Genomic DNA, 18,792 nt, shown 5'->3' with positions numbered 1-18,792 from the left:
ACCCCAAGTGCTAGGTAGGTCGAATTTAGCTATTTGTTCAGTGCAATTTGAGTTTGAAAGACATGTGTGGAGTTGCATGTATGAGGATGACTGATAGCACTCCTCAATGCAGACTCAGCAGTTGTCCGTTTGGATTTCGTAGCTAACCCAGTTCTGATTTCTGCGAAAATTCTCCCGGTGCCGACAAGTGCTGGATGCCGGCTGGTCCCTAGTTCATGCCTCCAACTAATCGATTTGAAGCCTGGTGAAGCTGCGAAGGAGGGTGATGCTTCACATTCCCCGCTGATCGAAGCCAAAGTACTGTTGGAGCGTGCAAGATGGTCCTCAATCTGAACAGTAACTAAATACTTGAGTCAATTGTGGAGCGATCATAAAAACCATGATGTAGAAATATTTGCATTTCAATGAGTGGTCGCTGAAGAGGCTTGTGTGCCCTGAAAATATGTATGGAGATAATCTTCATATGTACTGCTGCTATAAACAATTGGGAATAGAAGGGTCGCGAGTTGGCAAGTATAAACTGATTGTCTTGACGGAGACGCTAAATGAGCGCAGCTGCAGGAAAATGGATAAGTAGATAAGGCACTCCAATGTATTACTGTACCACATAAGAGATGGAGGAAGCAACAATAACTCAAATGAAAAACAAAAGAAAAATAAATACAGCATGATTAGTAGTGATGCAACATTGGTGATACATATTTGATTTGGCTCGGTAGTACTCCCTCCGTCCCTAAATATAAGTCTTCTTAGACATTTCAAATGGACTACAACATGCGGATGTATATAGACATATTTTAGAGTGCAGATTCACTCATTTTGTTTCGTATGTAGTCACTAGTTGGAATCTCTAGAAAGACTTATATTAAGAGTAGTCAGCTAAAACGGTTTTTGTACCTAAAGAGATAAATAGATGACGGGTAGAAGATTAGTAGTACTTGCTAATTCTTTGGCTACAATGATCAATCATTTTGGGACAACTATTAGTCAATCGCAAAACATCAGAAACAAATTGGCAGCTACTGGCTAGAGCTAGTATTATGCTATCATGTTTTCCGAACAGATTATAAGGAACACCGACATTCCGCAAGTTCATAGGCTACTACATTGTATATATGAGACTGAAAACATCAGTTTCGGGGAGATAAACTAGATAATAAAATTAGGAAGAGTAATCTACTTGCAGAACAGTATGAGAACTTCCATTTTTTTGTATATCATCATTATTTTTCGTATTCCCGCAAAAAAAATCATTATTTTTCGTAAATAACTTGTCTTGATATTTTACCTTGATTCAAGTTAATGTAGGTTTGGGCTCCGATTTACTGGTTGCTGGTTGACTACACTTTTCAATCAGATTTCTTGCCTCAAACTGAAGATAAACCGTTTCCATTAACAAAGGAGTTTTGGCAGACTAAATAAATTGTCAAACACCACATGCTAACAAGAAAAGGAACAACATCTGAAGTTTTAAACACAAAACAGGAAAAGGGATAGCATTTCAGTTTCTTAAAATGTTCAAGAACAGAAGCCTGAACATTAGGTTCGACATCTGCATCATCTTTCTACACAACCTACATATTCCAAACCGTGAGGAACCAAGAAGCACTTACTTAAATAAGCATTAAGTAAGGGGTGGCATATCTCCGCGTACATCAAAGGTATTTTGTTTGGCCTGTACAGGTCTCCCTGTTTAAGGAATGCTCCCTGTGTTCCTAAATACTAGATCAGGAACGCGCCTTGGCGCGGGGTGCCGGTCCCAACGATGTGGTCAAGAAGGTAATCATCGGTTAGTAGAAAGCATGGTTTAAGTTAATAGGAAGTGCAGCTTGCCACATCCCTGCCGGGTGAATCATATCCAATCCGGTAGAAGTCATGAAGATCAGTACATTCCATTGATGCATTTCATATACGTAATATTTAACATATATAATGCACCGAAACTTTAAGGTTTACAATAACACAAAATAATAAGTTCATTTGCAACCTTCTGAGAATTACATGAGATATACAAAAGACGCCTTGGCACTGACATTTACTTACAGAAGATACAAAATTTCACACTTTCTTAAATTATTGGAGTCAACAAAACAAAAGTTTACAGAAAAAGATTGACATAGAATCCCACACAACGATCGACAATAATGAACTGATCGTTGGCATTGTCCACCGCATTGATCACGTCGCCGATCTGATTGTCATGCCATTGTGCGTGATGCCGCTGCCCATTCGCTCATCGCCCCTCACATTGACAATGGCGTTTTGCCTGGTTCCTGGACGCTGAAGGGGGCGATAGCGATGACGCCATCATGCTCTTGGCCTCATTTTGCTGCTTAGTTCACAACTTTGTCATCCTGCATCATCAGTTCACACGGCAGAGAGAGAGATAGCAGAGGTTCAGAGTTATTCTTGGACTAATTCGATGTGTTTAGTAGCTATATTCTGGTTGAGGTAGAAGATGCAGAGTGAACGATATACAGTACCACTTTATTGGGAGATTCGGCATTTTAGACCTTGGCTTCGTCCCCGAGCTGCTCCTGCTCCGCTTTCTGCTTGCACGGCTGGGCTAGAGATGCCAATGCTTCAAATACAACTATAAGAAAATAATAACAGGAGAATCCATTAAGTTTGTGAGCGTATCGGAGGCAGAAATACATATTAACATTAAGAACAAACAGAAATGACTTTTTGCCTCTTGTAGAATAAGATTTCACAATAAATGAATCGGAAAATTGATCTTAGTTGCATGGACAAAAGCATGCAGAGCTGGATTTATAGCTTTACGGTCAACAGTACCTACAGTCTGATGCAACTGATCCATTGAAGAACAGATATAAAAGCTGATAGAAATACACAGGTGCGGCTAGTCTAATATAAAATCTACCAGGTCAACGAAGCTCACTTCCAATTGACAGAAAATCTACACATTACGCATGTATTTTTTGAGCAAAATTATTATGCATGTATTGAATGGAGAGAACTTCGGGTCAAAATTACATTTAGATATTAATCGAAGGAAAAATAAATTGGCAAAGGCGATGGATACTATAAAGCAAACAAATCATCGTTCTGAGTCAGCAAAATCAATCACTAAAAGGCAGGAATCATGTGGTCTTCGAGAGAAGAGCAGCATCCTCCTTTGGATACAGCGATATGTTTAGCAGTATTTCCTAGAAAAGCAAATGCTAGCTTGATAGTTAACTCAATACATATGTGGTAACTACTTCTTTGGATCCAGTACATGGATCAGAAGGAAAGGAATTTCATGGTGCACCTTTTTAGATAATGGACATGAATATTTCCAATGCATTTGAATGTTTTAGTTCAGTAATTGATATATTCAGAGAGAGAGAGAGAGAGAGAGAGAGAGAGAGAGAGAGAAATAGCCCAAAGGTACAAAAACGTCAGGGAAGTCGTAAGATACAGTTTTTTTAAGATACAGATAAGAAAATCAGCAAGACAATCCGCTAAAAATGAAAGGCGCAGTTGGAGGAAGGTGATTGGCAGGAGACGTACCAAAGGGACGATGACGGCCATGAGCAGGTGGCGGCAAAGGACCTGGAGATAATTACATTCCTGCGCAAGATATATGATGTCGTTAGAAACATATGGAGTACTGCATTGGTTGTCGTTGATCATATGGAGTATGACCAAGGTTTTTGAGTCGCCGAGTCAAGCCAAGTCGCCAAGGCTGCGGCTAGTGGCTTGCTGGCTTGAGTCAGTGACTTGCCTGGACTAATCGTCCCAAGTCGCCATGGCAGTACAGTGCACTCCTGCACCAGTTTCCCTCCTTTGCATAGCCCATTAATGCCAGATAAGCAAAGTTATCAGGCCGAACAGGCCCAGCACGGCCCAGCTAACCACTCCTGGCCCTCATCCACTCGCTAAACCTAGCGCTGCCAGCCCGCACTCCTTCATCTGCGCCTCTCCCCTCGAACTTCTTCCTCTGCACCGCCGGCGAGGAGAGGCGGCGCCTCCTCCCCCGCCTCCTCTCCCTCCCCCGCCTCCTCCCCAGCCTCACCCGTCTCTGGCTCAGTCCTGCAGCTTCATCTCCTCCTCCCCCACCTTAGTCTGCGCCGCCACAGCCTCGCTCGAGGTCACGGCCGTCGCCGCGGAGGTCCAGCCGCCGTCGATCTGAAGGGGGTGCGTCGCCGGCGAGCTGCGGCGGCGGTTCCTAGGTCACGGCCGCGAGCGCCATGGCTTCCTCTCCTCCCGAGCTCCCTCCCTTTCCCTCTCTCTCTCGAGCCAGCAAGTCAATTAAGCGACTAATCACAATGATTAATCACAGAAAATCGCTGTTGAGCCAGCAAGTCGGGCAACTCGCTCCGCGAGCCAAGTCGCCCGCGCAAGCCAGTCACGGCGCGACGACTAGGCGATTAGTCGGTGACCAATCGGCAATTAGTCGGCGACTCAAAAACCTTGAGTATGACAGACTCAGAAAAGCAGAAACCATATGAATCATAACAGGATAATGCACAAGAGAGCACATAACGACAGCACACATTGATCATAGGCCCAAGCAGGCATATTGACATGGATGAGGTTCATGAGTACATCCGATGATAGACTACAGAGCACGAACATGCAGACGTCAACAGATTGCAAAGCTCATTTACATATATACAAACAAAATAACCAGGGCACCGAAGCTTTATGATCCTCTACACATGGATTTTCGACCTAATGCCAAGTGCAGGTGTACGACACAACTAACCTAAGAGGCCACATGTGTTGGAAATATGCCCTAGAGGCAATAATAAAAGTGTTATTATTATATTTCTTTGTTCATGATAATAGTCTTTTATTCATGCTATAACTGTATTATCCGGAAATCGTAATACACGTGTGAATACATAGACCATAATATGTCCCTAGTGAGCCTCTAGTTGACTAGCTCGTTGTGATCAACAAATAGTCATGGTTTCCTGGCTATGGACATTGGATGTCGTTGATAACGGGATCACATCATTAGGAGAATGATGTGATGGACAAGACCCAATCCTAAGCCTAGCACAAAGATCGTGTAGTTCGTATGCTAAAGCTTTTCTAATGTCAAGTATCTTTTCCTTAGACCATGAGATTGTGCAACTCCCGGATACCGTAGGAATGCTTTGGGTGTACCAAACGTCACAACGTAACTAGGTGGCTATAAAGGTGCATTACAGGTATCTCCGAAAGTGTCTGTTGGGTTGGCACGAATCGAGACTGGGATTTGTCACTCCGTGTAAACGGAGAGGTATCTCTGGGCCCACTCGGTAGGACATCATCATAATGTGCACAATGTGACCAAGGGGTTGATCACGGGATGATGTGTTACGGAACGAGCAAAGAGACTTGCCGGTAACGAGATTGAACAAGGTATCGGTATACCGACGATCGAATCTCGGGCAAGTACAATACCGTTAGACAAAGGGAATTGCATACGGGATCGATTGAGTCCTTGACATCGTGGTTCATCCGATGAGATCATCGTGGAACATGTGGGAGCCAACATGGGTATCCAGATCCCGCTGTTGGTTATTGACCGGAGAACGTCTCGGTCATGTCTACATGTCTCCCGAACCCGTAGGGTCTACACACTTAAGGTTCGATGACGCTAGGGTTATAAAGGAAGTTTGTATGTGGTTACCGAATGTTTTTCGGAGTCCCGGATGAGATCCCGGACGTCACGAGGAGTTCCAGAATGGTCCGGAGGTAAAGATTTATATATGGGAAGTCCTGTTTTGGTCACCGGAAAAGTTTCGGGATTTATCGGTAATGTACCGGGACCACCGGAAGGGTCCCGGGGGTCCACCGGGGGGGTCTACCTAACCCGGGGGGCCACATGGGCTGTAGGGGGTGCGCCTTGGCCTATATGGGCCAAGGGCACCAGCCCGAAGAGGCCCATGCGCCTAGGGTTTTGAGGAGGGAAGAGTCCCACAAGGGAAAGGCACCTCCTAGGTGCCTTGGGGGGGAGGGAAACCTCCTCTTGGCCGCCTCCCCTTTCCCATCTAGGGCTGCCGCCCCCCTAGGGGTGGGAACCCTAGAGGGGGCGCACCCTCCTCCCTCTCCCCTATATGTAGTGAGGCCTGGGGCTGCCCAAGACACGCGATCTGATCTCTGCCTATTGGTGCAGCCCTCCCTCTCTTTCTCCTCATATCTCGCGGTGCTTGGCGAAGCCCTGCAGGATTGCCACGCTCCTCCATCACCACCACGCCGTTGTGCTGCTGCTGGATGGAGTCTTCCTCAACCTCTCCCTCTCTCCTTGCTGGATCAAGGCATGGGAGACGTCACCGGGCTGTACGTGTGTTGAACGCGGAGGTGCCGTCCGTTCGGCACTAGGATCATCGGTGATTTGAATCACGACGAGTACGACTCCATCAACCCCGTTCACTTGAACGCTTCCGCTTAGCGATCTACAAGGGTATGTAGATGCACTCTCCTTCCCCTCGTTGCTGGTCCCTCCATAGATAGATCTTGGTGACACGTAGGAAAATTTTGAATTTCTGCTATGTTCCCCAACAGTGGCATCATGAGCTAGGTCTATTGCGTAGATTCTTTGCACGAGTAGAACACAAAGTAGTTGTGGGCGTTGATGTTGTTCTATATGCTTGCCGTTACTAGTCTTATCTTGATTCGGCGGCATCGTGGGATGAAGCGGCCCGGACCGACCTTACACGTACTCTTACGTGAGACAGGTTCCACCGACTGACATGCACTAGTTGCATAAGGTGGCTAGCGGGTGTCTGTCTCTCTTACTTTAGTCGGATCGGATTTGATGAAAAGGGCCCTTATGAAGGGTAAATAGCAATTGGCATATCACGTTGTGGTTTTGCGTAGGTAAGAAACGTTCTTGCTAGAAACCCATAGCAGCCACGTAAAACATGTAAACAACAATTAGAGGACGTCTAACTTGTTTTTGCAGGGTATGCTATGTGATGTGATATGGCCAAAAGGATGTGATGAATGATATATGTGATGTATGAGATTGATCATGTTCTTGTAATAGATGATCATGGAGCCCCAAGATGGAGATCAAAGGAGCTATATGATATTGGCCATATCATGTCACTATTATTTGATTGCATGTGATGTTTATCATGTTTATGCATCTTATTTGCTTAGAACGACGGTAGTAAATAAGATGATCCCTCATTACAATTTCAAGAAGTGTTCTCCCCTAACTGTGCACCGTTGCTACAATTCATTGTTTCGAAGCACCACGTGATGATCGGGTGTGATAGATCCTTATGTTCACATACAACGGGTGTAAGAAAGTTTTACACATGCAAAACACTTAGGGTTAACTTGACGAGCCTAGCATGTGTATAGACATGGCCTCGGAACACAGAAGACCGAAAGGTCGAGCATGAGTCGTATAGTAGATACGATCAACATGAAGATGTTCACCGATGATGACTAGTCCGTCTCACGTGATGATCGGACACGGCCTAGTTGACTCGGATCATGTAATCGCTTAGATAACTAGAGGGATGTCTATCTGATTGGGAGTTCATAATATGAACTTAATTATCCTGAACATAGTCAAAAGACCTTTACAAATTATGTCGTAAGCTCGCGCTTTAGTTCCACTGTTTAGATATGTTCCTAGAGAAAATATAGTTGAAAGTTGATAGTAGCAATTATGCGGACAGTAGAAAGCTTATGTCCTTAATGCACTGCTCAGTGTGCTGAACCCCAAACGTTGTTTGTGGATGCTGCGAACATCGGACATACACGTTTTGATAACTACGTGATAGTTCTGTTAAACGGTTTAGAGTTGAGGCACTAAAGACATTTTCGAAACATCGCGGAACATATGAGATGTTTCAAGGGCTGAAATTGGGATTTCAGGCTCGTGCCCACGTCAAGAGGTATAAGACCTCCGACGATTTTCTTAGCCGGCAAACTAAGGGAGAAAAGCTCAATCGTTGAGCTTGTGCTCAGATTGTCTGAGTGCAACAATAACTTGAATCGAGTGGGAGTTGATCTTCCAGATGAGATAGTGATGTTTCTCCAAAAGTCATTGCCACCAAGCTACTAGAGCTTCGTGATGAACTATAACATATCAGGGATAGATATGATGATCCTTGAGGTATTCGTGATGTTTGACACCGCGAAAGTAGAAATCAAGAAGGAGCATCAATTGTTGATGGTTGGTGAAACCACTAGTTTCAAGAAGGGCAAGGGCAAGAAGGGACACTTCATGAAACGGCAAATCAGCTGCTGCTCCAGTGAAGAAACCCAAGGTTGAACCCAAACCCGAGACTAAGTGCTTCTGTGATAAGGGGAATAGTCACTAGAGCGGAATTACCCTAGATACTTGGTAGATGAGAAGGCTGGCAAGGTCAATAGAAGTATATTGGATATACATTATGTTAATGTGTACTTTACTAGTACTCCTAGTAGCACCAGGGTATAAGATACCGGTTCGGTTGCTAAGTGTTAGTAACTCGAAATAAAAGAGCTACGGAATAAACGGAGACTAGCTAAAGATGAGCTGACGATATGTGTTGGAAGTGTTTCCAAGTTTGATGTGATCAAACATCGCACGCTCCCTCTACCATCAAGATTAGTATTAAACCTGAATAATTGTCATTTGGTGCTTGCGTTGAGCATAGACATGATTGGATTATGTCTATCGCAATACGGTTATTCATTTAAGGAGAATAATGGTTACTCTATTTATTTGAATAAAACCTTCAATGGTCTTGCACCTAAAGGAATGGTTTATTGAATCTCGATCGTAGTGATACACATTTTCATGCCAAAAGATATAAGATAGTAATGATAGTACTACTTACTTGTGGCACTGCCATGTAAGTCATAATGGTATAAAACGCATGAAGAAGCTCCATGTTGATGGATCTTTGGACTCACTCGTTTTTGAAAAGTTTGAGACATGCGAACCATGTCTATTGGTGTATACGCATGAAGAAACTCCATGCAGATGGATCGTTTGGACTCACTTGATTTTGAATCACTTGAGATATGCAAATGATACCACATGGGCAAGATGACTGAAAAGCCTCGGTTTCAGTAAGATTGAACAAGATAGCAACTTGTTGGAAGTAACACATTTTGATGTGTGTAGTCCAATGAGTGCTGAGGCATACAGTGAATATCGTTATGTTCTTACTTCACAGATGATTTGAGTAGATGTTGAATATATTTACTTGATGAAACACAAGTCTGAATTATTGAATGGTTCAAGTAATTTCAGAGTGAAGTTGAAGATCATCGTGACAAGAGGATAAAATGTCTATGATAAGATCATAGAGATGAGTATCTGAGTTACGAGCTTTGGCACGCAATTAAGACATTGTGGAAATTGTTTCACAATTAATACCGCCTGGAACACCATAGTTTGATGGTGTGTCCGAACATCATAGTTGCACCCTATTGGATATGATGCGTACCATGATGTCTCTTATCAAATTACCACTATCGTTCATGGGTTAGGCATTAGAGACAACCGCACTCACTTTAAATAGGGCACCACGTAATTCCGTTGAGATGACACCGTATGAATTATGGTTTAGAGAAACCTAAGTTGTCATTTCTTAAAGGTTTGGGGCTACGACGCTTATGTGAAAAAGTTTCAGGATTGATAAGCCCGAACCCAAAGCGGATAAAATACATCTTCATAGGACACCCAAAACAGTTGGGTATACCTCCTAATTCAGATCCGAAAGCAATATGGATTGTTTCTTGAATCGGGTCCTTTCTCGAGGAAAGGTTTCTCTCGAAAAGTTGAGTGGGAGGATGGTGGAGACTTGATATGGTTATTGAACCATTACTTCAACAAGTGTGTAGCAGGGCACAGGAAGTTGTTCCTGTGGCACCTACACCAATTGAAGTAGAAGCTTATGATAGTGATCATGAAGTTTTTTGGATCAAGTCACTACCGAACCTCGTAGGATGACAAGGACGCGTACTGCTTTGGAGTGGTACAGTGATCCTGTATTGAAGGACATGTTGCTAGACAACAATGAACCTACGAGCTATGGAGAAGCGATGGTGGGCCCAAATTCCGACAAATGGTTAGAAACCATGAAATCCGAGATAGGATCCATGTATCAGAACAAAGCATGGACTTTGGTGGACTTGCCCAATGATTGGCAAGCCATTGAGATAAATGGATCTTTTAAGAAGAATACGGATGTGGATGGTAATGTCACCATCTATGAAGCTCGACTTGTGGCGAAGAGTTTTTCACAAGTTCAAGGAGTTGACTACGATGAGATTTTCTCATCCGTAGCGATGCTTAAGTCCGTCGGAATCATGTTAGCATAAGCTGCATTTATGAAATCTGGCAGATGGATGTCAAAACGAGTTTCCTTACCAACTTTCGTAAGGAAAGGTTGTATGTGATACAATCAAAAAGGTTTTGTCGATCCTAAGGATGCTAAAAGGTATGCTAGCTCCAGCAATCCTTCTAGGGACTGGAGTAAGCATCTCGGAGTTGGAATGTATGCTTTGATGATGATCAAAGATTTTGGGTGTATACAAAATTTATGAGAAACTTGTATTTCCAAAGAAGTGAGTGGGAGCACTATAGAATTTCTGATGAGTATATGTTGTTGACATGTTATGTATCAGAAATGACGTAGAATTTTAGGAAAGCATATAGGGTTATTTGGAAAGTGTTTTTCAATAGAAAACCTGGATTAAGCTACTTGAACATTGAGCATCAAGATCTATAAGGATAGATCAAAATGCTTAATAATACTTTCAAATGAGCACATACCTTGACATGATCTTGAAGGTGTTCAAGATGGATCAGTCAAAGAAGGAGTTCTTGCCTGAGTTGTAAGGTATGAAGTTAAGACTTAAAGCTCGACCATGGCAAGAAAGAGAGAAAGGACGAAGGTTGTCCCCTATGCTTTAGACGTAGGCTCTACAGTATGCTATGCTAAGTACCGCACCTGATGTGTGCCTTGCCACATGTCTGGCAAGAGAGTACAAAGGTGATCAAGGAGTGGATCATCAGATAGCGGTCAAAGTTATCCTTAGAGGAATAAGGATATGTTTCTCGATTATGGAGGTGATAAAGAGTTCGGCGTAAAGGGTTACGACGATGCAAGCTTTAACACCTATCCGAATGACTCTGAGTAGCAAACCGGATACGTATAGTGGAGCAACCATTTGGAATAGCTCCAAGTGGAGCATGAAAACAACATTTACAATATGACCTAGAAATTTGCGAAGTACATACGGATCTGAATGTTACAGATCCGTTGACTAAAACCTCTCTCACAAGCAGAACATGATCAAACCCCAGAACTCATTGAGTCTTAATCACATGATGATGTGAACTAGTTTAATGACACTAGTAAACTCTTTGGATGTTGGTCACATGGTGATGTGACCTGTCAGTGTTAATCACATGGTGATGTGAACTAGATTATTGACTCTAGTGCAAGTGGGAGACTGTTGGAAATATGCCCTAGAGGCAATAAGAAAAGTGTTATTATTATATTTCTTTGTTCATGATAATAGTCTTTTATTCATGCTATAACTGTATTATCCGGAAATCATAATACACGTGTGAATACATAGACCACAATATGTCCCTAGTGAGCCTTTAGTTAACTAGCTCGTTGTGATCAACGGATAGTCATGGTTTCCTGGCTATGGACATTGGATGTCGTTGATAACGGGATCACATCATTAGGAGAATGATGTGATGGACAAGACCCAATCCTAAGCCTAGCACAAAGATCGTGTAGTTCGTATGCTAAAGCTTTTCTAATGTCAAGTATCTTTTCCTTAGACCATGAGATTGTGCAAATCCCGGATACCGTAGGAATGCTTTGGGTGTACCAAACATCACAACGTAACTGGGTGGCTATAAAGGTGCATTACAGGTATCTCCGAAAGTGTCTGTTGGGTTGGCACGAATCGAGACTGGGATTTGTCACTCCGTCTAAACGGAGAGGTATCTCTGGGCCCACTCGGTAGGACATCACCATAATGTGCACACTGTGACCAAGGGGTTGATCACGGGATGATGTGTTACGGAACGAGTAAAGAGACTTGCTGGTAACGAGATTGAACAAGGTATCGGTATACCGATGATCGAATCTCGGGCAAGTACAATACCGTTAGACAAAGGGAATTGCATACGGGATCGATTGAGTCCTTGACATCGTGGTTCATCCGATGAGATCATCGTGGAACATGTGGGAGCCAACATGGGTATCCAGATCCCGCTGTTGGTTATTGACCGGAGAACGTCTCGGTCATGTCTACATGTCTCCCGAACCCGTAGGGTCTACACACTTAAGGTTCGATGACGCTAGGGTTATAAAGCAAGTTTGTATGTGGTTACCGAATGTTGTTAGGAGTCCCGGATGAGATCCCGGACGTCACAAGGAGTTCCGAAATGGTCCGGAGGTAAAGATTTATATATGGGAAGTCCTGTTTTGGTCACCGGAAAAGTTTCGGGATTTATCGGTAATGTACCGGGACCACCGGAAGGGTCCCGGGGGTCCACCGGGGGGGTCCACCTGCCCCGGGGGGCCACATGGGCTGTAGGGGGTGCGCCTTGGCCTATATGGGCCAAGGGCACCAGCCCCAAGAGGCCCATGCGCCTAGGGTTTTGAGGAGGGAAGAGTCCCACAAGGGGAAGGCACCTCCTAGGTGCCTTGGGGGGGGGGGACGGAAACCTCCTCTTGGTCGCCTCCCCTTTCCCATCTAGGGCTGCCGCCCCCTAGGGGTGGGAACCCTAGAGGGGGCGCACCCTCCTCCCTCTCCCCTATATATAGTGAGGCCTGGGGCTGCCCAAGACACGCGATCTGATCTCTGCCTATTGGTGCAGCCCTCCCTCTCTTTCTCCTCATATCTCGCGGTGCTTGGCGAAGCCCTGCAGGATAGCCACGCTCCTCCATCACCACCACGCCGTTGTGCTGCTGCTGGATGGAGTCTTCCTCAACCTCTCCCTCTCTCCTTGCTGCATCAAGGCATGGGAGACGTCACCGGGCTGTACGTGTGTTGAACGCGGAGGTGCCGTCCGTTCGGCACTAGGATCATCGGTGATTTGAATCACGACGAGTACGACTCCATCAACCCCGTTCACTTGAACGCTTCCGCTTAGCGATCTACAAGGGTATGTAGATGCACTCTCCTTCCCCTCGTTGCTGGTCCCTCCATAGATAGATCTTGGTGACACGTAGGAAAATTTTGAATTTCTGCTACGTTCCCCAACAACATGCAGTGGTGGTTGATTGCCTGAAGTACCACTTAGTGGTGCCTCACATCCATATGCAGAAATGCCATAGTGCGGCTGCTTTTCCATAGGCGGCGCATCTGGATGGGGATAATAGTTTTCTTGTGGCCTTGGAGGCATGAACTATGGATTTCCACCATAACCTGGACCACCAGGATGGAGGTTTGGAGGAGGAACCCAGGGTTGAGGAGGTGCCCAATGCTGTGGGGCTGCCATGGGCTGTTCTCTCTGCACACTGTGCATTTTTATCCATTGAGATGGAAATTTACAGTTGTAAATGCTGCATCCAAGAAACTTATTATTGATAGGAACATAGGGTGCCAAAACGAAATCGAACTTACTTGTTGTTCAAATAGTGGGAAAACGCTGTGGTCAACAAGAAACTTTCTCAAGTGACTTGCTATCAACTCCACTGCTTTGTGGACACCAAGAGGCTCGCCTTGTATCTCCACAACTCTATCGTTATTTAGTGCAACAGGGGGCACATTTTCTGATAAAAATTTAGAATGTTAAGCTAAAAAGGCATATAGCATAATAATGCTGACGCTACGTAGCATCTTCTCCGAATGTATCAAATTATCCCATGCAGTTTTCAAGTTAAGTAGTTCCAGACTTGTAGAGTTGCAGTCACCAATGATGAATATCAACATCCCAGTTTAGAGGACCAACTGAATTCTAAACATTTGAAAATGCTAAATGCTACAATAATAAGCAGCTGAGCACATTGAAAAATGAGAAGAAAAGTTAAGAATCTTGCATGTAGTTATAATAAGCTGTTCTGCAAACCTATAAGCAGAAGGAAGGTTCAAGTACACAAATCCTATGAGATAGCAGAAATACCAGATCTGGGTTATTTTAAAGACTATTAGGTTAATGTTTGGTTTGTGCCATATCACACCCTACCAATTTTTGCCAACAAGGCTAGGCAAAAAATTAGGTAGAGATTCCTTGGCCCTTGGGAGTTGTGTAGGGAATGTGAGGTGGTGTGGGCTACTTTTCATAGGCAACCAACCAAATGATGGCCAAGATATTAGGCTGGCAAAATTTTGGCACGGCACATATAGGCACAAATCAAACATACACTTAGTATGTAAACTCCACCCCCTAAACCCTAAACCCTAAAAAAACATCCATTTACAAAACTTGTTTCTAAAAGGCTTAGGTCACCAAAAGACGTCGTTGTTCCTGAAATGATGCAAGAATCAATGAAAAATTATATGGTGCAATGTGAAATGATAACAAAGGCCCAAGAAGAGATCAATTGGGGCAGGGTAAACACCTAGTAAAGGGTTTTGCTTCTTCCAGACCTTTCTTGCCCATAGTTGTTGGGGCAACAGTAGGCACGGACGGTTCAAACCTGAAAAGAAAGGACATGACAAGCAGAAGTAGCATTAGGCATGGAATAGTTAATGCAGTTTCAATAAAAGAGACGTCGAGAGGCAAAGGAACATCAAGAACCTGTTTGCATTGGTTGTTGCATCAGTAAGTGCCAACCCGTCTTTCTCATGAGAGTGATAGTTGAATGACACTTATAATCCCCAAGACTCATAATATCAGAAGATAACTGTTACAAAATGAGATGTAAGAATGGCATTAGTATGAATCCAATTTGAGATGAGAAATAATAAAAAAGAGCTCCCAGGAAAATGTTTATGATAAGTAATAAGGAGCATGTACATTTGCCTTTTGCCTCAGTGTCTCACCCTGTCCTGACAGAACTCTCAGGATCTGCCACACACGGATAAACCTAGGACTTATTCAGCATGCTGACCAAACCTTAATAAACACTACATTAACACATGTCATGTTGTAGCAGAGGCATTATAGCAGACACACAAGCATGACACCGACTGCGAGCAATGCATCATGTAACGTCTAGCAATCCCAGGGGCCGACGCACGCCTAGGAACGGCGGCACACCCAGGACCAGCAGCACGAGCAGGGACAGGCACATGCACAAAAGTGGCGTCGTGCCCAGGATCAGCAGCACGACCAGGGACAGACACATGTGCAGTAGCGACTGCATGCCCAGAATCAGCACCATGACCAGGGACACGGCCACGAACACCCCTACCACTTAGCCAAGGTAGGGCGCCACGCCCAGCGGCAGGCACATGTCGAGCGCCACGCCCACACCTGGCGATAGGCTCAGCTCCAGCAGTAGGCACCCGCCGACTCACGCCCCTACGCCTGTCAAGAGGCTCAGCCCCACCAGCAGCGACATGATCAGAAACAGGGGCACGCCCTATATTAGAGCCTCCACGGCCAGTGGCTCGTCCACGACGACCAGCAGACCGCCCACGACCACGCCCACGGCCACCTAGCAACCCAACATAAGCCTCGGGCGTGGCTTGAGCATGAGCAGAAACCGGACCACACGCCATGTCAACAACCCAACAACGTCATACACACACGCTGGACAAATAAGCAAGAACCACGTAACCATATATCAGAGCATAGCATAACAACAATAGGCAACCGAGTATAAAACACAGTACACAAGCAACATAATCAGAAACATGATAATACTGTCATTGAATAAAAGAATAACGAATTAGACCTTCACATAAGAAGTACCACATCGAAAAATATAGGCAAAACCATGTCAAGCCTGTATAAAAAATAATGGCAAGCATGTGATTCGTATTGCATGTGTCAAGTATCAGCTTAGCACACAAGAGTGGTCGTTACATAAGAAGTGGTTTCACCATTAGAGAGAGTGTAGCCATGAGTTTACTGCTTAAGTTTCACCAAAGCAGAAAATGTTGATTGGACAACGCGAAGAGCTAGAAATATTGATTGGTGCAAGTTTGAAGAAAATAAATCTAAATCAAGTCATAATTCCTAAGTGAAACAACTGGGAAAATGTTCCAATAAATAGGCGATTGTAGTGACTCCTGATATAAGAACTAAATCTTTTCTAGCCTTCAATTAAATGTACTATTTCAGAATTGAAAAATTGCACACGAGAGGATGCAAGAGGCACAGGTGTCCCAGTTCATGGAAAAATTGCACAAGCACCTTTGTCAAGAACAAAAGCAAACACGTAAAAGGCGTATCAAACAATTCACAGGTGTCCCAGTTCATGGATACATTGTTGCAATAGATAGCAACATAAACGATCCAGCAATTGGTACCTCTGTCAAGCAAATGAAGCAAATGCTTTACATTACACCTAATCGTATTTAAGTGCCAGACCTAAATAACTGGATACGAAAGAGAAGTAAAACAAAGCAACACATATGGTCTTTTGAAGGGACGCAAGTAGATCAATGCTACCTCTGAATATAAAATTAGGCATACTGGGACAACATATGTTTATGGAGATTTGAGAGATTAGCCAAAACAAAAAGGTGTTGTTCTGTATATAGACCACTAATTAGAGCATGTGAGTTTAGAGCAAGAGCTTAACACCAAATGAACACATCATGATTATAGTGGACGAACAGTTCATCCAAAATTATAGTGCGCGTGCAAACTTACAACAACAACTTCCATATTGATTTCAGTAGCCTCGTCGATCTTTCCATGCCCCTCTGTGATTTCAGCAACTTCTTATAAACTCAGAGCGGAAGAGAAAAAAAATAGGGTGCATGAATAAAGTTGCTCCTTGTTGATCGACTTCATACATTTGCTATAAATAAACAAAGAAAATAGAAGCTTTTACAACAATTGTGAACACTGCAAGGGTGTGGCATGTCTTCGACCCCTTACGGATGAGCCAGACATCCCATTTCATAAAGGCATGAAGCTACACAGAACATATGTGAGACCTACTTCCTACACACATAGCCCACTAACACATGTGTTCTCCGAATAGCCAATTCTTATGACATAAAGAATAAATCTGATAGGTTAACTGAACCAATTCTCTAGGCAACTTCTCTGAACATGTTTCCACCACATAAATCTGAATAGTAGCTAGATGTTCAAACAAAGAATAAGGAATATGGAGCTAGTTGTACCTGTTTGAGCTGCCCCTCTTGTCACCTGGCAAGGTAGTAGATGCGGGCTTGGAGGAGGATTTCTGCCTTCACAAATCACCTATGGGAGACGCGGCATGCTGGCCACAACGGCAACCTGCACGATGGGAGATGGAAGGAGCATCGATGAGAGAGAGAGAGAGAGAGAGAGAGAGAGAGAGAGAGAGAGAGAGAGAGAGAGAGAGAGAGAGACGCCCTGGCAGAAGGAGCCTCACCTCATCACGCTGCCCTCGTCGGTCCCTACGACGGCGGCCTCCGGCGCGGCGCGGTCTTCCAGCACCTCGCGCTCGACCGCTTTGCGGCCGGTGAGACCGAAAGCCGCTGTCGACGCACTCCTCTGGTAGAGCAGCGGCACGAGCGGCCACGTCCGCTCGGCAGGCGGGGAGGAGATGGGCCAGGTCGGACGGGCGATGGGAGGGGAGGAGACAGAGAGGATGGGAGCAGGACGGGCGGCGGCGGCGGCGGGATGGGGAGGATGGCTGGTGGCGGCGAGGAGGAGAGGATAGCGGGCTCGAGTGGTCGTGGAGGAGAGTGGGCTCGAGGGGGAGGGGAACGACCCAGCTCGCTCTCAGCCCTAGCGCTAATTGGGCACTTTTCCAACAAGGTGAAATACCAAAAATGCCCTGGGGGGGGGCACAAATTTTACGGGCGGTGGCAGAAGATATTTACCGCTCGAGGGACACTGTTTCGATCGACAGTTACTCGACTCGATCCTACGGCCCGTATCCTTCCATCTCGCGATCGAACAGACGAAAACGCATCAAGGACGGGATCCGACGGCCAGGAATCGCTGATCTATGAGAGGGCTGGGTTACTCCCGTCGTAATTCTTTCTGGATAAGACGTTTTGGCAGTTCTTTAGGAATGGAGGGAGTATCTATTAGAAATGGAAAAAATTTAAAGACCACAATTATGTATTGTTTGATATGTTTTGGTTTCGCTTCAGGGAGGTTTCATGATTTGGTTTCTAGACTCTAAAATTAACTTTTGTTTTCTAACAGAAGAACATGCTTTGTTTTTTTGCTTCAGAGAGGTTGCAACTGGTGTGAAAACCCATTTCAGGGACCTCCTACAAGCAATTCATTAGAAGGCCGGTGCAAATTAAGCTTTTTTTCCTTGAAAAACATGATTTCAAAAGGAAATCACATATTACCTGAGTCTCAATGAGGCGTTCATGTACATGAACAACTAGTAATTGTTTCCTATGGTTTAGTTGGACATTAAATAAAGGCACTCTCCATCTAAGATGGCCAGAAATGAATCACAAGACATGTGTAGCAAAATAATGTACCGTCAATCTGTACCGCAACTTCCAGGTACTGATTTCTGCATATACAAGTACTAACAACTACTACGTACTTATGTGGAAACGCTTTTCTTTAATTGGCACAACGGCATGCAATCCCGCAAAAAAAAAAACCTACATACAAATATGAAGGATCTAAAGTATTTTTCAATCTTGCTGCTGCAACTAAGGATAAACTTTTTACCCTTATAATTCAAGATCATATTCGATTTGGAGCGGCCATATGTGTATTCCCAGTGCCACTGATTCCAAACGAGTTGGGACAGAAATTACGCCCAAATTGGAAAGATAATA

The 18,792-nt window shown here is 44.4% G+C and overlaps 1 protein-coding gene across 6 annotated transcripts; it reads right to left on the bottom strand.

Annotated features, from left to right (window-relative positions):
• Nucleotides 1-1,867: 1,867 nt before the first annotated feature.
• LOC119349465 lies at nt 1,868-17,697 on the bottom strand. 6 transcript variants are annotated; one of them, XR_005169430.1, is made up of 9 exons: nt 17,409-17,697; nt 17,176-17,290; nt 16,694-16,746; nt 14,669-14,774; nt 14,490-14,567; nt 13,552-14,395; nt 3,517-3,576; nt 2,484-2,593; nt 1,868-2,354 (listed from the first exon to the last, which is right to left on the bottom strand). XR_005169430.1 is itself a non-coding variant. In XM_037617502.1 (9 exons), exons 3-8 carry the CDS (start codon nt 16,706-16,708, stop codon nt 2,567-2,569), a joined length of 435 nt encoding a protein of 144 aa, XP_037473399.1. In that variant the 5' UTR covers nt 16,709-16,761; nt 17,176-17,290; nt 17,409-17,697; the 3' UTR covers nt 1,868-2,354; nt 2,484-2,566. The 6 variants fall into 6 exon arrangements, 2 of the variants coding, with proteins under 2 accessions (XP_037473399.1, XP_037473398.1); XM_037617502.1 differs by having other exon boundaries at nt 13,552-13,700; nt 16,694-16,761; XM_037617501.1 differs by having other exon boundaries at nt 13,552-13,700.
• Between the last annotated feature and the right edge of the window lie 1,095 nt (nt 17,698-18,792).

The sequence above is a fragment of the Triticum dicoccoides genome, chromosome 1B (genome assembly GCF_002162155.2).
Source record: "Triticum dicoccoides isolate Atlit2015 ecotype Zavitan chromosome 1B, WEW_v2.0, whole genome shotgun sequence".
Lineage (NCBI taxonomy): Eukaryota > Viridiplantae > Streptophyta > Magnoliopsida > Poales > Poaceae > Triticum > Triticum dicoccoides.
Note: the sequence above shows the minus strand (reverse complement) of the source record. Positions and strands in the feature narration are given on the sequence as shown.

Bases quoted from the DNA above. Each gene is read 5' to 3' on its own strand.
- LOC119349465 (XM_037617502.1), bottom strand. The intron at 3,577-13,551 runs GTAAGTTCGATT...TATCTTGCGCAG, and splicing joins TCCCACTATTTGAACAACAA to GAATGTAATTATCTCCAGGT. The intron at 2,594-3,516 runs GTACGTCTCCTG...ATTTTCTTATAG, and splicing joins TGGCCGTCATCGTCCCTTTG to TTGTATTTGAAGCATTGGCA.